Source organism: Mesocricetus auratus, unplaced genomic scaffold, assembly GCF_017639785.1.
Source record: "Mesocricetus auratus isolate SY011 unplaced genomic scaffold, BCM_Maur_2.0 Super-Scaffold_100676, whole genome shotgun sequence".
Classification (NCBI taxonomy): Eukaryota; Metazoa; Chordata; class Mammalia; order Rodentia; family Cricetidae; genus Mesocricetus; species Mesocricetus auratus.
The window spans coordinates 13,281,406-13,307,684 of NW_024429266.1; the positions used below are offsets into that span (position 1 = coordinate 13,281,406).

Sequence of the window (26,279 nt, forward strand, 5' to 3'; positions counted from 1 at the left end):
CTGCTAAAAGAACTGGCTTAATTTAGAGCCTGTAAGAGGTGACAGTGATAGCATTAAATTTCCAATAATAAAACGTGGAGGGAAAGTAATACAAATTAGGCTGGGCATGATAGTGCACACCTTTACTCCCAGCACTTGGGAGGCAGAGATCTCTGTGAGTTCAAGGTTAGCTTGGTATATACCGTAAGTTCCAGGTCAGTCATAGCTATAAAGTAAAACCCTGTTTCAAAAACACAAAAAGAAAGCAATACAAACCACCTACCTCATAGCAATACTGCTGAACTTTATGCAAAACTTTGTTTAGGTCCTTGTTCAACTGCTCAAGCTCTAGAACAATTGTTGCATATCTCCGTTGAAATTCAATACCAATGGGCATGGAATATGATTTCTAAGACGAAAGAAAAAACAGATATTAATAAGGTTTTATCTTGTTAACAATGCAATTTCAACAATCTAAGAGATCTAAAACACTCAGCAGGTTATTACATTAGCCTACAGTCAACAATACCATTCTGTGATAATGGTGTTAGTGTTATTAGAAGACTGTCCTTGTTCTTAGAAATGCATGATGTCTGCAATTTATTCTTTTCTCTCCTTTGTATTTATTTGATTGCTTTAAATTATGTAAGTGTGGCTGGAAAGTGGAGGCACACGCCTTTAACCCCAGCACTTGGGAGGTAGAGGCAGGCAGATCTCTGTGAGTTCAAGGCCAGTCTGGTCTACAGAATGAGTTCCAGGACAAGTTCCAAAGCTACACAGAGAAACCCTATCTTGGAAAAAATTTTAAAATAAGTAAATAAAATTATGTGAGTGTGTGTACACACATGTAAAGGCCAGTGCTCATATAGGCCAGAAGTGTAGAATCTCTCTAGAGCTGGAGTTATAGGTAGCTGTGAGTTGTTCGATGTGGATGCTAGGAATTGCGTTTGCATCTTTTGCAGGAGTTATTACGTACTCTTAACCATGCAGCCATCTCTCCTGCCCCTTCTTTTAATGGAGATCTTATATGCAGAAAACTTAAATGGAGCAAACACCCCTGTGCCTTGCTTTGGTCCAGTATCTCCACACTATGCCCCTGTTTTTCCCTTCAGGAACACTGTGGTGATATCTTGCTTATACAAATAAAGCCTGTCTGAAGATCAGAGAATGGAGCTGCCACTAGCTGACCACAGAAGTCTGGGGGTACAAAAAGATATCACCACAGAACGCTAAGTCAGAAGTATGCAATTTGAGAATTGCAAAACTCCATGCTACTTCCAGTTAGTTTTCTCTACTTTGGGCTTATGGTGAGAATGTGAGCTCTCAGCTTCATGCTCCAGCCTCCAAGACGGATGGATGCTTACTCCTCCAATGAACACTTCTGTAAGTTACTTTGGTCATGCTGCCTCATTACAGTAACAGAAAAGCACTAATACAGATAATCCAAAGTAGGATTTTGGCTGTCAACATGGCCAGTTGCCTTCTAGGAAGACCAGTGGCTTATCTTCTTACTGAAGAATGTACGGACACTTCCTTGAACACTAACCAATACTCTAAACATGAAGATGGAGAGTTATAGGATCATTCTTCACACACTATTTTTTTTAAGATTTTATTTTCATGTGTGTTGGTATTTTGACTGTGGTGTTATGTCTCTGCACTACACGTGGCAGTCCCCATGGAAGCCAGAAGAGGGAACTACAGGAATAAGGGGCACCACTGTAATATAGCATGTCGATTGACAGGTTGTTCATTAGAGTGATGGGGAAGAGTTCTGTCAGACTATGTGTGAACGTCCTAAATGCTAGAATGAAGTCACAAAGGTGTAACTTCATGCTGGACAGTTGAATGTCATACGGGTGGAGTACAGCTCAGTAACAGAGTTCTGGCTAGCATATGTGAGGGCCTGGGTTCAATCCTCAGTATAGGGGGAAAGTTGTAACTTTGGCTGGCCTAGTACATGCTACATACATCAGACTGGTCTTGAACTCAGGAAATCTTCAGGCCTCTGCCTCCTGAGTGCTGGAATTAAAGACATGTGCTACCATGCCTGACATTATCATCTTGTTTTTTTTTTAAATAACTCATCTATTTTTATTTTATGCACATTGGTGTTTTGCTGGCATGTACATCTGTGTGAGGGCATTAGATCCCCTGGAACAGGAGTTAGACAGTTGTGAACTGCCATGTGGGTGCTGGGAATTGAACCTCAGTCCTCTGGAAGAGCAGCAGTACCTCATAATCATTGAGTCATCTGTCTAGCCCATCATCTTGTTTTTTAATGTTTTTGTTTTAACTGAAGTTTTAATACAAAATTACACAAACATATACAATTCAATGGATTACTACATAGTAATCACATGTGTAAAAACATGTTCAATTATCATAAACATGCAAAGAGAAATAAAAACACCTACTTGTACACAAATGTTCACAGCAACTTTAGAGAAGATGGAAAAAATCCAAATGCTCATTTGTAGGTGAATGGATAAATTGCAGCATACTCATAAAGCGAGGTGCTATTCAGTAGTAAAAAAGAGGTACTTGGGAGGTTCAGCTCAGTGGTACACGTGTAAGGCTTTGGACTTGATCATTAGCATTGAAGGAAAAAAGCAACTGTGTATTCTGAATCCGACACTAGGTATGCATATCTCAAATTTGTTATGCTGAAACCAGGCATGAAAAGAGCTCAGGCAGACTGTATGATTCTATTTTTACAAAATTCTAGAAAATATAAACTAATTTTAACCCATGATGACAGGCAGCATACAAATGGCTGCCTATACAAATCAGGAAGAGATTACCAAAGGAAATTTCAGAGTAGCAGTAAACAATTTTCTTTTTTAGCAGAGCATATGGTAATGAGTTCACAGGCATATGATCAAATTGTAAATTTCAAGCAAGTATGGCTGACTGAGCATCAATTCTATCTCAATAAAGTTAGGGAAACTAGCCAGGCAGTGGTGGTGCACACCTTTAATCCCAGCACTGAGGAGGCAGAGACAAGTGGAGTTTTGTGAGTTCAAAGCCAGCCTGGTCTACAGAGCGAGTTCCAGGACAGCCAAGGCTACACAAAGAAATGCTGCCTCAAAACAACAACAACAACAAAACAACAATAGACAAACAAAAATTAGGGAAACTAATAATAGGGAAGCCCACCTAGGCCAATTAAGAGAACACCAAGGTCCTATAATCCTATCTGCATTGTTATTTCTATTTTCTCTGTCCAGAGGAGCCATTACCATATAACCATAAATTCACAATTTTGTATTTTATTTAATAAAATATAGCAAAACAGGATGTATTGTTTGCTTTTTGCAGTTTTGAAAAAGCATCTTGACATATAGTCCTGGATAATCAGGAGCTCATTGTGTAAAGCAGGCTGTACTGGCATCTCCAATGGTCCTCTTCCCTCTTCCCCTAAGCACTACAGCTAGGGCTGAGCCACCATTGGTCAGATTTATCCCCACTGCAAATATACTATCAGTTCACCTGTTGCTATACAGTACTCCTTATAGAAACCAGCGATACACAGCCATGCTATGCTCTACTTGCTGGCATCTGGGCTGCTTCTAATATAAGCCATTATCAATAGTGTTGTTATGAACACTTCATACACATATAGCTCGTCTTTTTTTTTAATGGATAAAATTATCCTGAGTTGTGGAATAGGAAGCTTTAACTTGTCAAATTTTCACCCATCTTTGGTTTTAAGTCTTTAATAGACATACATGCTGACTAAACACCCATACACACAGAATAAAACCAAATTTTTCAGATCAATGAAGTCTTTAAAAGAGAATGAATGGCATCTGTGTCCTCACATTGCTCTGGTCATTAACACAGATGAGCATGAAGTTTGGGAAGTTTCAGTCATAGCCAGCAATCAATCCTCTTGCCTCCACCCCTGTGCTATCGTTATAGACGTGTGCTATCGCACGCAGCTGCAAAGTTGACTATTTGTTTAAGGCATTTTGGAGGTAAAACTGAATATCTTTCTGCATAAAAGTTTCCGTCTGTTCAGTCCTCCTTCCTGTTGTCTACCAGGCTGCACATCTTTTTCTTACGGGTGTATAGCAGTAAATGTTTCCTCTGACCCTGTGGTTTGCCGTTTAGTTTTTGTTCTGTGTTATGTTCAACCAAGATACTTGATTTCAATGTAGGCTTATCTAGCAATCTTTTCCTTTATGGTTACTGTTTCTGTATTTACTTAGTCTCAGGAGTCCTACTCTAAAGTCATAAATATAATCACTTACAGTCTCTTAAATTTTCATAGCTTCACTTTGCATTTCTACACTTAAGTCCCCAGTCATTTTGTCTATAGGATAAGTAGTGGCTGAATCCCCTAAACTCTGTTCTGATAGCCAATTAACTGAATATCACTATTTCAAAGATTCCTTTCCCTACTGCTGTGTCAAACCACCTTGTCATGCATTCTTGTGTCTGTATGCATGAGTGTCTGTTTCAATCTGTCTACCAGCGCTGCCACCCTCAGTTACTCCAGCACTGCGGTGTGCCACCCTCAGTTACTCCAGCACTGCGGTGTGCCACCCTCAGTTACTCCAGCACTGCGGTGTGCCACCCTCAGTTACTCCAGCACTGCGGTGTGCCACCCTCAGTTACTCCAGCACTGCGGTGTGCCACCCTCAGTTACTCCAGCACTGCGGTGTGCCACCCTCAGTTACTCCAGCACTGCGGTGTTCAGTTTTTCCAGTTACTACGGTCGCTCTACTACCTCGGCATGTTCGTCTGTGTACTATGTGCATGCCTAGTGCCCAGGAAGGTCAGAAGAGAGTGTCAGATTCCCTGGAACTAGAGCTACAGATGGTTCTGAAGCACCATGGAGGTGCTAGGAACCAAGACCCTCTGGAAGAGCAGCCAGTGCTCTTAACCACTTAGCAATCTCTCCAGCCTCATATGCATCATTTAATATGCTTAAGATGTATTTGAGTAGTCTAAAATAGAAAAGACATATTGAAGTTAACAAGCTCAAACTTTCACTAACTTACCAGTACTATATAATTTGATCCAAAAAAATCTAGTTCAAAGACATACTCTGAAAAACTTCATCAAATTTTCTAGGGGTTGGGAAAATGACTCACTTGGTAAAAAGGCTTGTTGCACAAGCATTAAGACCTGAATGTGTATCCCCAGCACACACACTGCCTTGTAATACCTCACCAAGAAACCACACCCTATCTTCAGACATAAATACTGTGGAGAGTGAGTGATTGAGGAAGATACCTCACATTGGACTCGGGTCTCCAAACACATGTACACATATATGCACGTGCACAAACATGTGAACATGAATGAACATACAACACACACACAGTCCAAAACAACTTTTTTTTTTTTCTGGATGAAAAGGAAAGTGTAACAGATGAATTTTCTTTGTAAGAACAAAGTACTATGTCTAATCCTTTGAATACCTGGCTAGAAGTAACTGACATTTAGTGAGTTTTTGTTTTGCTTTGCTTTGTTTTTTGTTTTTTCAAGACAGGGTTTCTCTGTGGAGTTCTGGAACTCACAATGTAGACCAGGCTGGCCTTGCACTCAGATATCTGCCTGCCTCTGCCTCCCTAGAGCTGGGATTAAAGGCCTGAGTCATCACAGCTTGGTTAGTTCAGTGTTTTCAACTTGAAGTTCCCGGAAAAGGAAAGAAAAAATTCTTAGTTCGCACTGCCTAAAAAAATCTGTACAATTAGCAGAGTGCTGATTTCCCCTGGTCTTTTAAACAATTCAGATGTTATTGTTTTCATTACAGAAGAGGGTGAATAAGGATTTTCTTTTTTTGGAAACATACTGTTCCATAAAAATTTATACCTTTTGCCATACTTTATCCTATATATCTGACTCTAAGTTTGTGTTTTGTTTGTTTGTTTATTTATACATGCTAGGGACTGAACATCCATCCATCCACCCACCCACCCACCTATTTCTGTTATGGTTTGAATCCAGGTTCCCACTGAGCTATACTTCAGTCCCAGGTAGTATTTTCAATGCCTTGATAAGAAAATCTTGCTGGCTGTGGTTGCTCATACTTTTAATTCCAGGACTCTGAGGCAGAGGCAGAGGCAAATGAATATCTGAGTTTGAGGCCAGCCTGGGCTACGATGAGAGTTACATTTAAATAGTATTTTCATGTAAATAGTGACCTGAGGTCAGTTCTGAGCACATATGTTGGGTAGCCCCGGGATCTCTGACGACCTGAGCAGGACTTCAGGGATGTGTATATGCATGTGGCATAGTCTCACACAGACACAGACAATCTCAAAAAGCCCAACCCTTCGGGGCTGGAGAGATGGCTTAGTGGTTAAGAATACTAGCTGGTCTTCCATAGGTCCTGAGTTCAATTCCCAGCAACCACATGTAATGAGATCTGGTGCCCTCTTCTGACCTGAAGCAATACATGCAGACAGAACCCTGTATACATAATAAATAAATAAATAAATACATAAATACATAAATAAATAAATAAATCTTTGTCAAGTTAACTTAAACATGACAGCTTAGCTACCTTCTTCTGAAGCACTTTTAAAAAGTTGTCATTAAATCTTCCTTAGTAAGATGTATTAATTAGTCCTAAGAATTCTACACTCATGTAAATCATCCATAAAGCTAATCCACTCATTAATCCTGTACAACTGTGTAGTCAGTGGTCTAATAGGTAAGGAACTGCATCACAGTGCTACCATGTATTGAATACAGTAAGAAAAAGTGAAATGAAATAATGATTTAAAGTAGTATTTATTGCAAACCAGGTGAGGTGGCACATGCCTGTAGACCTAGCACCAGGAGGCAAGTGCAGGAGGCCAGTTGGAAGCCAGCCTGGCTATACAGTACATTTCAGGTCAGCCTGGGAAACATAGCAAGACCTGGTCTCGAAACAAAAACAAACAGAAGAGTCTCAAAGATGTTTTTTTTTTCCCAGAAGGTATCTAAAAAATCAGAAAGCCTCACCACTTTAAAATTAGACACATAATCGCTTCTCGGCTTTTTGGCTAAGATCAAGTGTAAAATTAGACACACAAAGAAAGGGAAAAAAGCCGGGCGGTGGTGGCGCAAGCCTTTAATCCCAGCACTCGGGAGGCAGAGGCAAGCAGATCTCTGTGAGTTCGAGACCAAGCCTGGTCTACCGAGTGAGTTCCAGGACAGCCTCCAAAACAATACAGAGAAACCCTGTCTCGAAAAAACAAAAAACAAAAAACAAAAAACAAAAAAAAAAAAAGGAAAAAAAATCCTTACCAGTTTTTCTGCTTCTGTGTTCATTTCCCTTAATTTCTTGATATGTTCTTTTTTAATCATGAGAATTTTTGATAATTTAGTCTGTAGACAAAAGAGAAACGTTTTGGAATAAATAGAGATATTTAAGTATATCAAATTTCCAGTTTCCACTAATATGTTCTAATGGTACAGTTTAGTCTCAATATAATTATGGCAAAACATTTTATTTTACACATCTGAATAGTAAGCAAAAATAATAGTTTAAACTCAGCATGGACACACATTCAATTTCAGCACTCAGGATACTGAAGCAGGAGGACCACACATTTAGGCCATCTGAGGCTACATAACAAGTTCCAGGGCAGCCTAGTCTACATAATGATGTCCTGACTTATGAAAGAAAATATGATCTGGGCATTGGTGGTGCACAACTTTAATCCCAGTACTTGGGAGTCAGAGGCAGGCAGATCTCTGTGAGTTCAAGGCCAGCCTGGTCTGTGAGTGACTTCCAGGACAGCCTCCAAAGCTACAGAGAAACCCAGCTTTGAAAAACAAAAACAACAACAAAAATATGACTGTAAAATCTACTGTATTTAGAGGTGGTGAGATGCACCAACCCTGACCACCTGAGTTTGATTCCCTGGTCCCACAGAGTAGAAGGAGAGAGCTGACTTGTTTGTTTGTTGTTTTCAAGACAAGGCTTCTCTGTGTAGCCCTGGCTGTCCTGGCTTCTGACTCTTAGAAGCAAGACCATGCACATGTGCCAACTCCCTATAAATGGATTTGTAAAAAAAGGTCATCGGTGAAGGAGACAGTAATAACATGAAATGACAGCAATACAAAGTGTGAATGAGCTCTATCACACGTAGATGTGTACAGCCATGTGGCTACGTTAAAGTTAAAATCATTGGGCCATTGGGATGACTCAGTGGATAAAGATGCCTGCTATCAAACGTGCTGACCAGAGCTCAATCTCTGGAACCCATATGGTGGAATAAGAGAACCGACTTCCTAAAGTTATTTGCACTGTGACACATGGTGTACTCATCTACCCATCTCTCTAGCCCACACAAAATAAGTTAAAATGTAATGATAAATAATTTTAAGTCTACTGTAATTAGGATAAGTTAAAAAAGGATTAAGGGGTTAACCTGTGAATCTTAGGTACAAGTTTCAGAGTCCCACTACCTGTCCCTCTTGTTCTGTGGACCAGCAAGCACCTGCCCACCCAGGACAGACTCACCAGTGTTCCTATCTGGTTTCCCCACTATCTCTGCTACAACAAAAGCAGCTGAACAGCCCCAGCTGCTAGGCTCAACTGTGGGATGGTTTCCAGGGCAAGATGAAGATTTGAAATAATCTGTCTATAGAAGGCTCAATGTGACTCCCAGTGTCTATTCCTTTCTGCAGTCAAGTCTTTCAGACAGTTCCCAAACCTCTTTGCCTGACCCAGAAAGTAGTCAAGAGAACTGCACATACAGCCCATGCCAGGCCTCCTTCCCTGTAACAACCCTCCACCCTGCAATCCTTACACCTGCTGCCTCTGTGTTTACATGGGTTTCTACTTCATAAGAGTGACTATTTTATATACTTACATTGTGTAAGTTTTGTAAAAGTCAATCTGAACAAGCTCTCACAGCTCAAAATGAACAAATTGTAGACCAACAGGAGTAAAAACTGCTAAGAAGGGAAATACGAAAATTCTTGAAGTTAAATTTTTTTGTTGGTCTACAGAGCTGGCTCTAGGACAGCCAGAGCTGTTACACAGAGAAACCCTGTTTCTAAAAACCAAAAATAAATAAGTATGTAAGTAAATAAAAGTCCTGAAGTTTACAGTGATATTTTAAAAAGTTAAGCAGTTTAAGTAGGCAGGACTATGGTCTTCAGCTGCTCTACCACTGCGCATGTACGAATTGAATCTTGGTCCTCTGCAGAAGCAGTGAGTGCTCTTAACCACTGAACATTTCTCCAGACCTCATGTTTGCACTTATTAAGTCTCAAACCCTGGGACAAACAGTCAAGGTGCCTATTTAACATACCAGAGCGAACCTGGTCACCTGGTTCTCCCTGCATCCCTCAGTTCCCTCCTGTTACAGAGTCCTTCTGGCTGGCATACCCCATAACAGGTAAGGACTAAGGGGTGCTGGGAGAACCTGGTGGCCAGGTCCACTTTGATGTTAGTAGGCATCTCAGTTACCCATTTGTACCAGGTTTGAGACCTAACAACAATATAATGAATGAATGACATTACTCATCAGTGACAGCCAACAAATGAAATATAGACCTATCATAAAAATAACATAAAATTAACTGTAAAGTACAACACCCAAGAGCTGGAATGCTGCTCAATAGTAAAGTGCTTTCCTAGTGTTCATGGGTTAAAGTCCCAGCATCACATACATCAGACATTGTAGTCTGCAATCCCAACAGTTTGGAAGCGGAGACAGTAAGATCAAGGTCATCCTTGGCTACACAACAAATTCTAGCCCAGCCTAAGATACATGTGGACTTCAGATTAAAAAAAAAATAAGAAAGAGCCGGGCGTTGGTGGCGCACGCCTTTAATCCCAGCACTCAAGAGGCAGAGGCAGCCGGATCTCTGTGAGTTCGAGGCCAGCCTGGTCTACAGAGCAAGTTCCAGGACAGCCTCCAAAACAATGCAGAGAAACCCTGTCTCGAAAAACCAAAATAAATAAATAAATAAATAAATAAATAAATAAAAAGAAAAAGAAAAAAAGAAAGCAAGGAAGGAAGGGAGGAAGAAAAAAGTACAGCATTCATATAAAAACAACCAAAGGGTATATGTGAGAGGGAGCCACAAACCTAACCAAACCTCTAGATCCCATTATCAACTTACTCAATATGTCTACACAAAAACCTACACATAGATGTGGTGATATCTTGCTTATACAAATAAAGCCTGTCTGAGGCTCAGAGAATGGAGCTTGAAACTTCTATCTACACACAGATCTTTAGGGTAGAATCATAATTTACAATTGCCAAAACCTGGAAGCAATCAGGACGTTTTTCGTGAGAGAATGGATACACACGGCAGTACATCCATCCAATAAACTATCATTCAGTGCTACAAGGAGATGAGACATCAAGTTATCAGAGGACATGGAAGAAACCTAAATGCATGTTCTGCCCACCATTTCTTTCAGGCATAGGCATATTGCAGGAAAATGAAACATAATCCCAGCACTAAATACATGGCACAACACCCCAAATCCCTTAGGGCTGTGCTGAGCTTGGGGGATGAAGCCCTGGCAGTTTCAAATATTTCAGGGAGATACTTGTTACCCTCCCTTTGCCTACTAGACTAATGAGCTAGAGACTGCAAAACAGTGGAGAGTCAAAATTTCCACAGGAATCAGCATGCTGGAGAAAAGGAAAGCCTAAGAAGACCTGGTACCAGTGGACCAGGCAGGGGAAGAAACTGTACACAGCTCTGATGGCTGATCTCACAGTAAAATTACCACCAACATTTCCTCTGGCTTTAGGTTCAATTTTTCTGTCTTTTTGTTTTTCTCAAGATAGGGTTTATCTGTGTATCTTTGGCTGTCTTCAAACATACAGAGTCTCCTACCTCTGTCTCCTGAGTGCTGGGATTAAAGGCATGCACCTCCATTACCTGGCCAGTTTTGTCTTTTCTACAGAACTGTAACACTGCATCAGGAAGGGCAGCAAGAAAGGTCTTTCTCAGGTTTGCCCAAAGTATAAATAAATCCATGTATGTTCTTTTATCAATTTGTTTCTTTTTGTTTTTTCTTTTCTTTTCTTTTTTTTTTTTTTTTTGGTTTTACGAGACAGGGTTGTTTTTGTTTTTTCAATACAGAGAAAATAGTTAGAGCATAGCAGTTAGCAACAGAAAGAATTTGTCCAAACTCCTAAAATACTCAAAACCAAGGGGGAACCTCACTATAATACAGTTTTGGGTGATGATGATAACGATAGAGGCTCACTGTAACAAATGCAGCACTTTGGTGAACCTAAGCTCATTACACATGTGTATTGCAGGGGCACAGGGGTATAGAAATACCTTTACAGTACTCTTGGTTATGAACTTAAAACTGTACCCCACAACCCCAAAACAAAACAAAACATCCACAGAAAATAAAATACATAAGCACCAATAATGCTATCAGTACAGCCGACCGATGGACAATGCATGCTGAAGCTCCCTCGGCTTACAGTTTTCCTTGGGTATTTCTTGCACAGACTGCTGCAAGGACAAGTCTTGACTCACCACCTGGATAAGGAATTCCACTGGAAAGCCTCCTAATGTCTCCGTGTCAGAGCCAGAAATTTTACTTCTCCAGGGTGACTGTCCTAATAAAGGATCACTATCCTGTGGGACACAAGGAATCATTTAATCATTGACAGTATCTTTAGATGAAGTGAAAGTTCTGTTTAATTAAAATTACATTAAATACAATAACAAAATATTTCCAGAACTGAAGCAACTATTTAAATATCTGCCCATCAATTAAAATAACATAGATACAGGTGGCTGTAATGTGTTCTTCATGACACAGTTTATATTTGCAATAGCTACCCTGCTGAGGACATTTCTATACTACTTACTGTAATTGGTGACTGCAGAGGAGGGGTATAATGTAACCGTGGAGGGGTCATAAAAAACCGAGAAGGCCGCTGTTTTTGTCCAAAGGCAGCAATTGGCATTGTCTCATGAGGTTCATTACTCTTTGGGAAAAGAAGATAATCCATAAAACTTGGAGAATTTGTAAACATTGCATATCAACTTGAGATATAGCATCTTACCAGTTCAGATTGCAGCTATAATCAATTTATTATTTAATATTTATTTGTTTGTTTACTTAGCAGTCTCTAGGGACTTTCACGTAGTAGGCAAGAACTACCACTGAGCTATATCTCCAGCAGTTATTTATTTATTTATTTATTTATTTATTTATTTATTTATTTAGGTTTTTCGAGACAGGGTTTCTCTGTGGCTTTGGAGGCTGTCCTGGAACTAGCTCTTGTAGACCAGGCTGGCCTCGAACTCACAGAGATCCACCTGCCTCTGCCTCCCAAGTGCTGGGATTAAAGGCGTGCGCCACCAACGCCCGGCTTCCAGCAGTTATTTATTAAAAAAGCACGTAAGGCCAAGGATGTAGCTCAGTGGTTCAGTGATCACTACGCCCTAAATTCAATCTAAAGTACACACACACACACACACACACTGTCTACAACATTACAAAATGAAGATTGATAAGTCCCTCAACAGGTTATTATATGTATTAGGACATCAAAAGACCAAGATTTTAGTCTCTATTTGCCTGACAGACAAAACCCCAGCTTGAATAAGCTGATGAACATTATGGCAATTTTATCAAGTAAAAATGATGGTTATCAGGCTGTTCAGTGGTCCAGACACCTGCCACCAAGCCTGATGACCTGAGTTAAACCCTTGGGACCAAAACGGTAGAAGGACAGCATCGACTCCCACAAGTTGTGCTTTGACCTCCAAACAAGTGTTGTGGCATGTGTGAGCATAAGCACAAGCAACACACACACCAAAGAAAATGTAATTTTGAAAATTGTTCTACATAAATGTGAGAAGAAAATAGAAGAAAAGCACTGGAAGTCTAACAGGCTACTTCAGTTTAAATTTAGGACCTAGTGGCTAGACTGAAAATGGGTAGATCCCAAGATTACTTAGTTAGAACCCATGACTCCACCATAGTAAGGTGCCTTGTGATAAAGCACAAGAGAGGATCCTAGCGTTGGGCAATGAGGCTTGGGTACAGCTACCCCCTAGAGATCTAGCACACAGGATTGGGAAAACCTAAGCATCTCTTTGAATTGAAGCCTTGATTCTCTCATAAAAGACAATTTATAGGAAAACACTAAAATAATTAAAAGGCACAAAATACAAATATACTATAAAATATTTTAATTAAGTTTAATAAAATATTACTCACAAGAACTTCATAGTCAGGAATGGTGTGAGTCCCAAGCCCTGTCCTATCGAAGGTTACTCTGTAAGTAGCATTTAGAGTGTCCACAGCATCTATCTGACCAGTGAACAAACCATCGTGAACACCACGTAATCGTGCTAAGAAACAAAAGCATTATAACATTTAGTACATGCAAAGAGTTGTCAAATAAACTGTTCTAAGCATGTAGTTTAAACCATAAAAAATACAGTGTCACTATCTACACGTTTTAACAGAACTGTGTGTTTTATTTTAGAATTAGAGCATTAACAAAGCTTTTTACACAAAAACAAGTCAAAATGATTCCTAATTTGACACATAAATGAAATCATATCGCTACCAAACAGACTAAATAAAGATCACCATTTAAAGTATAAACCCTAAAAAAGTCACAAAATAACTCTGGATATCATACTTTTAGTTTGTTTTGAGACAGGGTTTCTCGGTGTAGCTCTGGTTGTCTGGAATTCACTTTATAGACTAGGCTGGCCCCAAACTCAGAGAGATCTATTTGCCTCTACCTCCCGAGTGCTGGGATTAAAGGTGTGAGCCACCACTCTTGGCTGGATATCACACTTTTAAGCGACACATTAGGAGTACTTTATTTTCAACTTTATTTTATAATTTTATTTTTTATTTTGTGTGCATTGGTGTTTTGCCTGCATGTTTGTCTGTGTAAGGGTGTCAGATGTCCTGCAACAGGGGTTACAGACAGTTGTGAGCTATTATGTGGTTGCTGAGAATTGAACCTGGGTCCTCTGGAAGAGCAATCGGTGTTCTTAACTGATGAGCCACCTCTTCAGAAACTAGGGAGACATAAAGGCTGAAATAAGTTCTCATTCATCTCTAGCTAACTGGGAAGCTATGCAAATGAGCAGGAAAGAACCAAGAGAGCCTGCGGAAAGTAAAAGTTAAAGAAGACTTGAAAACTAGCAACAGCTTTGCACAAATCAGTGTGAGGTATTTCAAACCTCTGCCCACATCACAGGCTCACCACTGAACTATATAGACACAGCAATAACACCTTGGGAATTAGGATTAATAATAAGCATTAAAAAACTGGAGAAGACAAAATACTAGAGAGATGGCTCAGCGGTTAAAAGCACCGATTCTACAGGACCCGAGTTTGGCTGCCAGTACCCCAGATGATTGCTCACCACCAACTTAATTCCAGTTCCAGGGAATCTGATGCCCTCTTCTACTTCTGAGAACACTGCTCACACTTGGTGCACAGACACACATGTAGGCAAAAGAATCATATACATTAAATAATAATTAAAGAAAGGAAGGAAGGGAGGGAGGGAGGGAGGGAGGGAGGGAGGAAGGAAGGAAGGAAGGAAGGAAGGAAGGAAGGAAGGAAGGAAGGAAGGAAGGAAGGAAGGAAGGAAGGAAGGAAGAAAATGGAGAAGACAGACCAGTAATTGCAAAGGCAAGCTACTATAGCAAATTTAACCACACTGTAAAACAACAGTATAGATTGACCAGAGTATCATGTTTTCTCTGGGTGTTGGTGGTGCACGCCTTTAATCCCCACACTCGGGAGGCAGAGGTAGGAGGATCTCTGTGAGTTCGAGACCAGCCTGATCTACAGAGCGAGTTCCAGGACAGCTTCCAAAGCCACAGAGAAACCCTGTATTGAAAAACAAAAACAAAACAAAACAAAACAAAAATCATGTTTTCAACCAAAAATTACTAGGTATATTAACTATGAAATATGATTCTAACTCAGGAGAAAATACACAGCAAGAAAGGAACAGTGAATATGTATGAATATAATAAAAATATACTGTATGCATGTATAAAATTATCAAAGAGTAAAAATAAATGAGAAATGGTTAAGATCACTTGTTGCTCTTGCAGAAGATCAAGGTTTGGTTCCCAGGACCCACATAGTGGCTAACAACTGTCTACAACTTTAGTCTCAAGGGATCCAACATTCTCTTCTGGACTCTGATGGCACTAAACATAGGTATGTGTATTAGAGAAGTAGCTATTTCCCCAACCCTTTCCTGAGACACGGTCTTGCTATGTAAGTAGGCCAGACTGACCTCAGCTTTCCATGGAGCTGGGGTAATAGGTCTTTGCCACTATGCCTGACTACTTTATTTCATACTGTAGTGGACACTATTGAACTAGTATATATTTTCTAATGCACTTACTTTTATTTTATGTATGAGTGTTTGCCTACATGACTGTATGTATATCACATGCATGCCTGGTTGCCTTCATAGGCAAGAAGTGGGCATCAGATCTCCCTGGAACAGGTTGTGAGCTGCTGTGAAGGTGCTGGGAACTGAACCCAAGACCTTTGCAAAAGCTGCAAGTGCTTTTAACCACTGAGCCAGCTCTTCAGCCCACAAATATTTCTTTACTATAGTAAATTGCTACAGAACCAGAATTATAGTTACTAAACTTCTAGTAGATGCGATCTTGGCTACAACTTTCAAGTGACTCATAACCTAGTTTTTGCTTACCTGTAACTTTGGTTCCAATAACCAGGGGTAGAGGAATTTCATCTGGGAGATCTTTGAATTGTGAAACATCTGCAACTTTCCTTTGTTGTAAAAGCCGAATTTTCTGCCGTTTCTGTTTTAATGCTGACCTCTCTTCCTCAAAAAATGCAGAAGAACATCTAGAATAAATTACAGATATCATATAAAGCAAGCCAGGCCAGGCGTTACAGTACACACCTGTAATTCAAGCACATGCACTATAAATATAATAAATTGTGTTTGAAGTGTATAATCAGCTAAATTTTGGGGGCCTGGAGAGGTGGCTCAGTGGTTAAAGTACTTGCTATGCAAGCCAGACTGGAGTTTGAACCCCCCAGCACCTGTGTAAACACTAGTTAGGTATGGAAGCTTGCCCTTATTTGTAACCTAGGAAAGCTGAGATACGATCCTAGAACGAACTAGCTGGAGTCTCAGAGAATGAGGTGAGGCTGGGTGTGGTGGTGTACAACTTTAATCCCAGAATGCTGAGGCAGAGGCAGATGGATCTCTGGGAGTTCAAGGCAGGTATTATCAATCTTAACGAATACTTTAATACTTCAGTTGATACCTGATAAACGTCCTTTATTTCTTTGGTTTTTTAGACCTTCTTTACTTGATTTCTCCTCTAGCAAATAAAATTTGGGGGGAGGGGTCTGGAGGATGGGAGACAGGGTTTTCACTGTCACCCTTGCTGGCCTGAAACTCACTTCATAACCCATTCTAGGCTTGAATTTAGAGATTTGCTACCACATTTTTTTTAAAGATTTATTTATTATGTATACAGTATTCTGCCTGCATGCCAGAAGAAGGCACCAGATCTCATTACAGATGATTGTGAGCCACCATGTAGTTGCTGGGAACTGAACTCAGGTCCTCTGGAAGAGTAGTCAGTGCTCTTAACCTCTGTGCCATCTCTCCAGCCCCGGTACCACACCTTTTATACAAATACAAAATTTGGGATTAAGTCATTGTAAAAACAAATGTGGTGAAGCTTGGCATGTATATCAATGCAGAACACCTTGTATGTGTCTTATGTGCTCTAAAACCTAAGTTTGACCTCAAGCATAGACTTTTACAGTGCTGTTTTAATTTACAGATTAACTTAAATCTTCATATTTGTTCATGTATATCCTATGTTTACTCTTAAGTTCCTTCTTAGTAGTTTCACAGTATGGTGTACAAATGGAAATCAGAGCACAACTTACGGAGGTCTGTTCTCAGCTTCCACCATCTGGGTCCCCAGGATTGAAGTCAGGTCGTCAGAATTGGCAGCAAGTCCCTTACTTGCTGAGTCACCTTGCTAGCTTGGGCCAACTGATTTTTTTCCTTAAGTGTGTGTGTGCACATGCACATGTGTATACATATATATGGGTGTGTTTATAGTGTGTGTCCAAGGAACCCAGAAGAGGAGGTAGCACATGCTCTGGAACTGGAGTTACAGACTGTTATAAGCTACCATGTGGAGCTGGGAATCAAATCTGGGTCTTCTGTAAGCACTCTTAACACTGAACCATCGCTCTAGCCCCTGGCCTGAGTTTTGAAATTAGGGTATTTCTGAAAGCTTATTGTATTAATAATTTGTATTATAACTTGACTTCCTTAAGCGTGTCCACATGAGAACATACACACAAAGTCAATAAATGTAAGAAATATATGTAAGACTTTATGGCTTCCTTAAATATTTTCCAAGACAAGTAAACATATTTTGGGGGTGGACTGGGAACATAGCTCAGTTAGTACAGTCCCTGACCAGCATGTACAAATTCCTGGATTTGATCTCCAGCACCACATAACAAAATTGGACCTAACATTTCATACCTCTAATACCAACACTTAGAAGGAAGAGGCAGGAAGATGAGAAGTTCAAGGCTATGTTTGGTTAGATACACCAGTTTGAGTCTGAGGCCATGGGATACATGTGACTCTGCAGATAGATAGACAGACAGATGGATGGATAGGTAGACAGAATTGGGATGGAAGATGGACACAAAGGAAATAGGTAATTTCATACAGTAACATTGGGGTTGGGCCTGAGTTCAATTCCCAGCAACCACATGGCGGTTCACAATCATCTATAATGAGATCTGATGCCCTCTTCTGGAGTGCAAGCATACATGCAAGGAGAACACTGTATACATAATAAATCTTAAAAACAAATCTTAAAAACAGTAATATATTAAAAATCTCTGTGATCAGAAAAAATGAAATTGTATATTTTATTCTAAGTATACAAAGCTCTTATATTAAAGTTCATTAATATGATATATTTAACATATAATCAATTATTCTGAAAAGTTATGTTTTGGTACTAGTCATTTGAAGACTTAAAAAGTTAAGGTACAAGCTGGGCGTTGGTGGCGCACGCCTTTAATCCCAGCACTCGGGAGGCAGAGGCAGGCGGATCTCTGTGAGTTCGAGGCCAGCCTGGTCTACAGAGCGAGTTCCAGGACAGCCTCCAAAGCCACAGTGAAACCCTGTCTCGAAAAACAAAAAAACAAAAAACAAAAAAGTTAAGGTACTGTATGAGGTTGAGTATGTCTACAATCTCAGCACTTGAGAGGCAAAGGCAGGTAGATCTTTGTATGTTCAAGGTCAGTCTAGTCTGTATAGTGAGTTCCAGGTAAGCCAGAGCTACAATGATACTATTAACTATTTATTAACATTAAACAAAAAAAGTTATTTTTACCTCCGTGGTTTTCCCATTAGTCGCCTGATTTTTCCCCATTCTACTCTTGTTAATTTTCTTGTTTTCAAATTAGGAAAAGATTCCTTTAGGCATACACAGAAGTCATTATCACCTTCAAAAAGTGGCCTGTAAAATAAAAATGATTTTATTTTATTGGTTAATCCTTAATGTGTTACTTTCTTAAACAAAATCTAAAATCTACCTTTCAAAGCTGGGTATAGTGGTCCACACCTTTAATTCCAGCACTTGGGAAGAAAGGCAGGAAAATCAAAAGCACAAGGCCAACCTCAGCCACATCACATTTGTAGCTACATAGGGACAAAGCAAGGTTGAGAACAACCTGGATTACAAGAAACCTTGCCTCAAAAAAAAACAAAAAACAAAAAACAAAAACCACATACATTCTGATTTTTTATATCATACTAATCACAATGTGCCCAATTTCTACTTCTAAATTGTATGTAGGTGAAATTCAAAGGGTTGAAAAGGTACTTGGTAGATGAACTACCTAAAGTGTTGAGTCATTCAGGAAATCAGTCTAGTTCCAAGGTTCCAGGAGACCGGGTGTGACAGGTAGTTTGCTCAGATCTCCATCTGGGACTATCCTCTGGCTCTGGCATTACATTTGATAAAGACAAACAATATTAACTACCAAGTATCTTTGCCCCAAAGGAAAAGCCATCGCCAAGGAGCCCTGTCCTCTTTGGGATTAACCAAGCCTTAGAACACTGGAGCACTCTAGAGGGTTGGGGTAGTTTTGGTCACTCCCAAAATGATCACACCAAAACCATCGAAAAAATTCAACTCATGCGTTTGAAAAATGAAAGGTGCAGTTTTAGCACACACATGTGAATACCCATGAACTTTACAAGCTTCTGAGCAAGCAACTGTTTTTGGAGGACAGAAGGGAAATACAGATCAACAGCCAACCAAGCAACTGCCCATAACGAACAGGCACAGGAGACAGATCAGAATCAGAGACGTTCGTCAATAAACCTATTGTATAGTACTTGGATTTCAGCCAATCTCGATGTGCTACTCAAAATTCCTGTATAAAGTGTCTAAATAACGGCTGTAAATGGAATGATTTGTCTATTTCTCCAGATTTGTAAAACAAATCTCACTGGTTGCAGGTGATGGTGCTTTGATGTAAGGTCACTTATTCTGTAGTAGTTGCTAGTTATGATATGGAAATTATGCTTTCATTTACAACTTCTCACAAAATGTATAACTTCTTACAGAGGCAGGAAAAGGAGAGAGAAAACTGTAGTAAAAACAGGAATTAAGTAAACTGAAATGGACTCTACACTGGGTATGGTGGCACACACCTGTACTCAGCTACTTTGGAGACTGAGGAAGAGGATCAGCTGAAGTCAGGAAGGGGGGTGGGCAGATCTCCAGCCTGCTCTACCAGGTCAGTCAGAGCTTTTAAAAATAAAATCATTTGAACCCAAGAAGTCAAGACAAGTCTGAGCAACGCAAGACCTTGTCTTGTCCTTGTCCCTAAAACAAAGGATTTAAAGGAAGAAAAAAAGGGGGTGGGGGGGTGGCCAAAGAGCCGGATCAGTAGTTAAGAGCCTATATTGCTCTTGCAGAGGGTCTGGGTTCAATTCCTACAAACAGCAGCTTACAACTGCCTAATACTCCAGCTCTAGGGGATCCTACACCCTCTGACTTCTGCGGGCACCTACACACATATGGTGTACATAAAGTCATGCAGGCATACATACATATTCGTAGTAAATAAAAATAAATAAAAAAGAGAATGTAGACTTACAGAAGATGTGACAGCTTATAATGGGAAAAAGCTAGTTTTCAGTTCAAGCAACATTAGTGATACGAGCAGTGATACCTACTTGTCTATATTTGAATAGAACCACTCATAAATGCACCATTTATGTGCTTTGGGAAGTTTGAGTAGGTTCCGTAATCGAAAACCAATCTTCTGCGATGCTTTCTTATCTGGTGTTGACATTGTTGCTGTAAATTTCTAACATTAAAAAAAAAAAGATGAATTATAGCTTCATTAAATAAAAATGAACATTTGCAATACTAAATGCATTTATAAAGAGTTAGATCATATTTAAGTATTCAAAAAGATTCAATATTCAACATGGAATTTGTTAACAAGCAAACCTCCTAATAACACGGGTAAAAACCTCAGTCTGGCAATGTGGTTTAACATAAAGACATTTGCTGCTAAGTCTCCTAACATGAGTCCACAGGTCAGCACAGAGTGGAAGGAGAAAACAAGCTATGTACGTACACACACACACACACACACACACACACACACACACACACACACACACACACACACACACACACAAAACCTAAGTTAAAGCCTCAGGTTCTATACTCTAAAAAGGAAATGTGAACTATAAGATAATTTCAGTTTAGTTAGGCAGGAAAAACAGATGCAGTGAAATACTTACAGACTTCATGAGTCAGAAAAAATTAAATCTAAGTAAATACACATGAAATGCTTAGGACAGTACCCGATACACAGTAAATACTCAACACATGTTGGATCTTAATACTTCTTCAGCTGTGGACTGTGTTCTTTAAGTCAACACATAGCCAAGCTGAGCTTGGTGATAGAGCACTTGCCCAGGAATACAAAGTCCTGGGTTCAGTTCTCAGCACCAGAAAAACAAAAGGCAAAAAACCCACCCAAACAACAACTACGAAACCAGACAGACAAATGAAGACTTAGAGGAGATGACTAGAAGGGGAAAGAAGGCCGGGCGTTGGTGGTGCACGCCTTTAATGCCAGCACTTGGGAGGCAGAGGCAGGCGGATCTCTGTGAGTTTGAGGCCAGCCTGGTCTACCGAGTGAGTTCCAGGACAGCCTCCAAAGCCACAGAGAAACCCTGTCTCGAAAAAAAAAAAAAAAAAAAAAAAAGGGGGGGAATAAGCTACATCACATAAATGACAATGACAACTAGGGCTGTTCGGACTAAGGAAGAGGAATTTGGGTGTAATTTTTTTTTTTTTTACATATTTAAGGATGTCCTGTCTTTCATTTGTCCTGTGTTCTTTGTTCTAATTGCTCAGAAGAAGAAAAAGACTGTAAATCAGTCCTAGGAGATGTGCCTGGAAAGCAGCCATGGTTAGAGCTGGGTCAAGACAGCTCCAGTGATAAAGACCAAACTATTGTTATATTTGCAACTTACCCAGATTATTATAGTAACACAGCTTTGTCAAAGTCTAACAATTGATATTTAGCTAGTTTTTTTAAGATTTATTTATTTATTACATATACAGTGTTCTGTCTATATACCAGAAGAGGGCACCAGATTGAATTGTAGATGGTTGTGAGCTACCATGTGGTTGCTGGGAATTGAACTCAGGACCTCTGGAAGAGCAGTCAGTGCTCTTAACCTCTGAGCCATCTCTCCAGCCCCTTAGCTAGTTTTTTACAAATTAATTAATTTATTTTTAATTTATATGCACTGGTGTTTTGTCTGCATGTATGTCTGTGTGAGGAGTTACAGATAGGTATGAGCTGCCCTGTGGGTGCTGGCTTGAACCCAGATCTTCTGGAAGAGCAGTCAGTGCTCTTGATCACTGAGCCTCTCTCCAGCCCCCTTAACTAGTTTTTAAATCCATTTGATATTGTGTCCAACACCTACTAAACCAACACATTGGATTTTTACTATCAAAGAAATCATGTTTTATTTCCTTGTCAGGTACTTATATACATTTGTCCTTGATGTTTTAAAAGTTCAAGACGCATTTTGTTCATTCTATGGAACATGATATTTTATCATTATAATCATCACAAAGAAGTTGGTCATGGAGGTACACTCCTGTTATCCCAGTACTTGGGAGTCTGAAACAAGAATGATTAAGTCTGAGACCAGCCTAGGCTAAATGCTGAGTTCTAAGCATTGTATGCAAAATTTTGTCTTATAACATGTTAGGGGAATAATAAAAGAATAACAGAAGTTATATCAGAAGTTATAAAGCTGGTCTGGCCAGGCGGTGGTGGCGCACACCTTTAATCCCAGCAGTCGGGAGGCCGAGAGAGGCGGATCTCTGTGTGTTCGAGGCTGGGCTGGACCGACAGCCTCTAAAACAATACAGAGAAACCCTGTCTCGTAAAACAAAACAAAACAAAACAAAAAAAAGCTTGTTTGAGAAAAACCACATTATTGTTAAAGGTCATACTTTCTTAGCTAAGTTTCATTCCTTTATTACATGCCCATTATGACTTTAGATTTTTAAAATTACATTTGTTTACTTTCCAAATGTGTGCCCATATGTGTGTGTGTGTGTGTGTGTGTGTGTGTACACATGTGTGCGTGTGCGCGCCCGTCTGTGCCACACTGTCCATATGGTGGTCACAGGACAGCCTGCAGGCAGGTATCAGTTCTCTTCTTCCACCATGTGAGTTCCAGTGACAGAATTCAGGTTATTTGGCTTTGGTGACAAGAGTCTTTACTCTGAGTATCTCACCAGCCAAAACTTCTTAAGTATCAAAAATAAAATAGGATAAATAAAACAAAATAAAATAACTCAGTGGAAAAGCCTAGCATATGAGACATCCTAGATTTGATCCACAGCACCCCTCCCGAAAAAAACAATACAAAAAGGAAATCCCATTTTATACTGTATTGTTTTCTCTTCTGGAAACTTTTCATCACACTTCTCATGACAAAGTTAAACATTTCCTTTCTCACTTATTTTAGTGTAAAAATCGAATCCATATTACCAAGTCTATTTTACTTATGTGTCCACAACCTTCATGCTTAGAGAGTCACAACTGGCTTCCTACCTAGTTTAAGTAAATCAATAAACACTGAATTTTCTAGGTTAGTAAAAATAATTGCTGAGCAGCAAGACTGACTTAAAGAATGCTGTTCAAAATGTAACAGAATAAATACAAACTATCACATTGCACAATTATTCACATCCTTCACATGAAACAAACTTCAACACATACATACCTGTGGAATCATTGCAACTCTCTGGTTTCTTTTCGGTGACTTTGTATTTATTTGTCTATCATCTTCATCAGAAAAGAGTCGACTTCTTTTTGAATTTCTGAAAGGCTATGATAGAATTTTAGCTTAATGAATGTTTCTTGTTTTTGTTCCAAGTGCAAATTAGATCTGGAAAGCAGAGCTAACTCTAGATTATCAGCAGTATTGGACTATAAATGAGGAGCACAAGGCACACAGAGCCAAAATAAACATCTTAAATTAGCAAATTATTTAAATATGTATTTCTGCAATGATGATAAACCTAAAACTAGAACCCACATCTCTGTGGCCCACTGGCAACCTTGCATAGAGAACACAGGAAAACATGTTCTGGAATTCCAGCTCAAATTAAGTTGGTTAATATGAAGAGGCTATTACATGCTATCTGCTGCAGAGGGTTAGGTTAGACAAGGACACTACATCACTTGAGAAGAGTATGCCTAAATGGCTTTACTATTATATTATATCTAATGTCAAAAGTTTATCAAACTTCTAACTGTAAATAAAAATCTATAATATATGTCAGATAACCGTTAGCTTTCCTTAGAACTAAAAACCCATAAGTACCAAAAATATATGGTACTATCCCAGCACTCAGGAGCCAGGGACATAGGTAGGCAGATCTCTGTGAGTTAGAGGCCAAAATCAAATACTGCTCAATGACATGTTAAAATGAAAATACTTACAGCTGGAGCGGGTGGGACCTTGTAAAACTATTTTTGTGCTACGTGAACTTATGCACACAACCACACACTTCAGTGAGAGATCCTGTGTCTTTCAGGGAAGCTTGGCTTACCATTTCTACAGCAGGGCCCGCATTCCTGCCTTTCCAAACAGGAGTTTTCTGTAAAGAACTGTACTTTTCATTCCATGTGTTAGATAAACTTCCCTCTGTAACAAATAATTGATACTAATAAGTGTAAGGTTAGCTCAAAGGATATTATAGCATGAACACTACTACCTTGTAGTAGTAGTGGTAAATATATGGGGGGCTGGAGAGATAGCCCAGTGGTTAAGAGGACTGGCTGTTCTTCCAGAAGACCCAGGTTCAATTCCCAGCACCCACATGGCAGCTCACACCTGTGTATAATTCTTGTTCCAGGAGATCTGGCACCTTCATACAGACCTACATGTAAGCAAAACACCAATGCACATAAAATAAAAAGATAAATAAATAAATAAATGAAGTAAATACTAATGTGAAACAGTTACAATGTGACTGTAATAATTTAGTTTACTAGAAACAAAAGAAACATCTCAGGCCAGAGATACGGCTTAGATCAAAGGCAATTGAGAGAGATCTGAAGACCCAGTCTGAGTTTGATCCCTAGAACCCACAGTGGAAGGAGACAACTGACTCCTGAAAGTTGTTCCCTGACTGCCATTAAACACTGTAGTACACATCCACACTCAAACAATACAGTTTTTAAAAATCTTATTATTTGATGTGCATGGTGTTTTTCCTACCTCTATTTCTGTGCACGAGGTGAATGCATGGCACCTGCAGAGGCCAAAGAAGGCCATTGGATCCTTCAGACCTTGAATTACAGCTGACTGATGAGCTGCCATGTGGTTGCTGGGAATTGAGCTGGGATCCTCTGGAAGAACAGCCAGTGCTCCTGACCACTGAACCATCTCTCCAGCCCCACACAATTACATTTTTTTTTAAACTAAAAAAAACAATATCAGCCAGGCGTTGGTGGCGCACGCCTTTAATCCCAGCACTCGGGAGGCAGAGGCAGGTGGATCTCTGTGAGTTCGAGGCCAGCCTGGTCTACAAAGCGAGTTCCAGGACAGCTTCCAAGACAATACAGAGAAACCCTGTCTCGAAAAACCACAAAAAAAAAAAAAAAAAACAATATCAAAAACCTCACCTGTGTTTTCTGTCCATTCTTTTAACAATATGATAAAACAATGCATCTTGAAAGTATTACTTTCTTTGGTTTTTTTGTTTGTTTGTTTGGTTTTCGAGACAGGGTTTCTTTGTAGCTTTGGAGGCTGTCCTGAAACTTGCCCAGTAAACCAGGCTGGCCTCCAACTCACAGAGATCCTCCTGTCTCTGCCTCCTAAGTGCTGGGATTAATGTGTGCGCCACCACCACCCAGCAAAGCATTACATTTCTATATGAAATATACAGGTTTTTGTTTGGGCTTTAGGTTTTTAATAATTTTTTTACTGTTAAGAACAATTTCATATTTTAAAAATAAAATTCTAACCAAAAGCAGGACAATGGAAAATAAAGAATAAAACCCTTTTAATTCTATTTGTTTTTGTTTTGAGACATACTCTCACTATGCTTCCCAGGGTGGCCTGGGATTCACTGTGCAGCCAAGGCTGTCTATGAAACTAGAGTGATCCTTTTGTTCTATGTTTCCCAAGTACTGAGACTGTGGCATGGGCTAACACCTAGCTTCCTAGAGGACTTTTCTAAATGATTTTTGCTTCCATGCGTGACACGCGGCATAGGGAAATTAATATAGTATGGTATGGTGTTGTAGCACATTCCTACATCCCAGATTGACCTCAGAGTCACAGCAATCCTCCTGCCTTAGCCTCCAGAACAGTTGGGATTACAGGCATGAGTCACCATGCTCAGCCATTCTTCTTAATTCAAAGAAATGTCTTTAGTGTTATGCAAAAAACCAGAAAAAAGTCCTATCAATTAAATGATTAGATATACAAAATAAAGGAGAATAAATTTAATTTTTGTAAAGAATTATGTTTAAATGCAGACATATGTTTAAATACATATATAATAAAACTGATATATATGATGGTTCTTAATTTTCTATAGTTGGTTACCAACATTCTCTAATTTTTTTCCCTAAGAAATATATTAGTTGGAGCAGGTGTGGTGGTGTTCTGTAACCCTAACACTAGGAAGCCTGAGGCAGGATTAGTAGTTCACGGCCAGCCTCAGCTACGTAAGGATCTTGAGGCCAACC

General features: G+C 39.6%; 1 protein-coding gene across 2 annotated transcripts in view; it reads right to left on the bottom strand.

Moving 5' to 3' along the window:
• The window catches only part of Lin9 (lin-9 DREAM MuvB core complex component), a 42,158-nt gene that overhangs the window by 7,078 nt on the left and 8,801 nt on the right, over window positions 1-26,279 (bottom strand). For both annotated transcript variants that reach the window (XM_040738466.1, XM_040738467.1), the window contains exons 3-12: window positions 24,131-24,225; window positions 23,299-23,403; window positions 20,203-20,336; window positions 18,347-18,472; window positions 15,643-15,800; window positions 13,154-13,287; window positions 11,793-11,912; window positions 11,455-11,556; window positions 7,228-7,308; window positions 263-388 (exon numbers count right to left, since the gene is read on the bottom strand). In XM_040738466.1, the coding sequence (XP_040594400.1) occupies window positions 263-388; window positions 7,228-7,308; window positions 11,455-11,556; window positions 11,793-11,912; window positions 13,154-13,287; window positions 15,643-15,800; window positions 18,347-18,472; window positions 20,203-20,336; window positions 23,299-23,403; window positions 24,131-24,225 (1,181 nt within the window). The remainder of the gene's footprint in view (window positions 1-262; window positions 389-7,227; window positions 7,309-11,454; window positions 11,557-11,792; window positions 11,913-13,153; window positions 13,288-15,642; window positions 15,801-18,346; window positions 18,473-20,202; window positions 20,337-23,298; window positions 23,404-24,130; window positions 24,226-26,279) is intronic.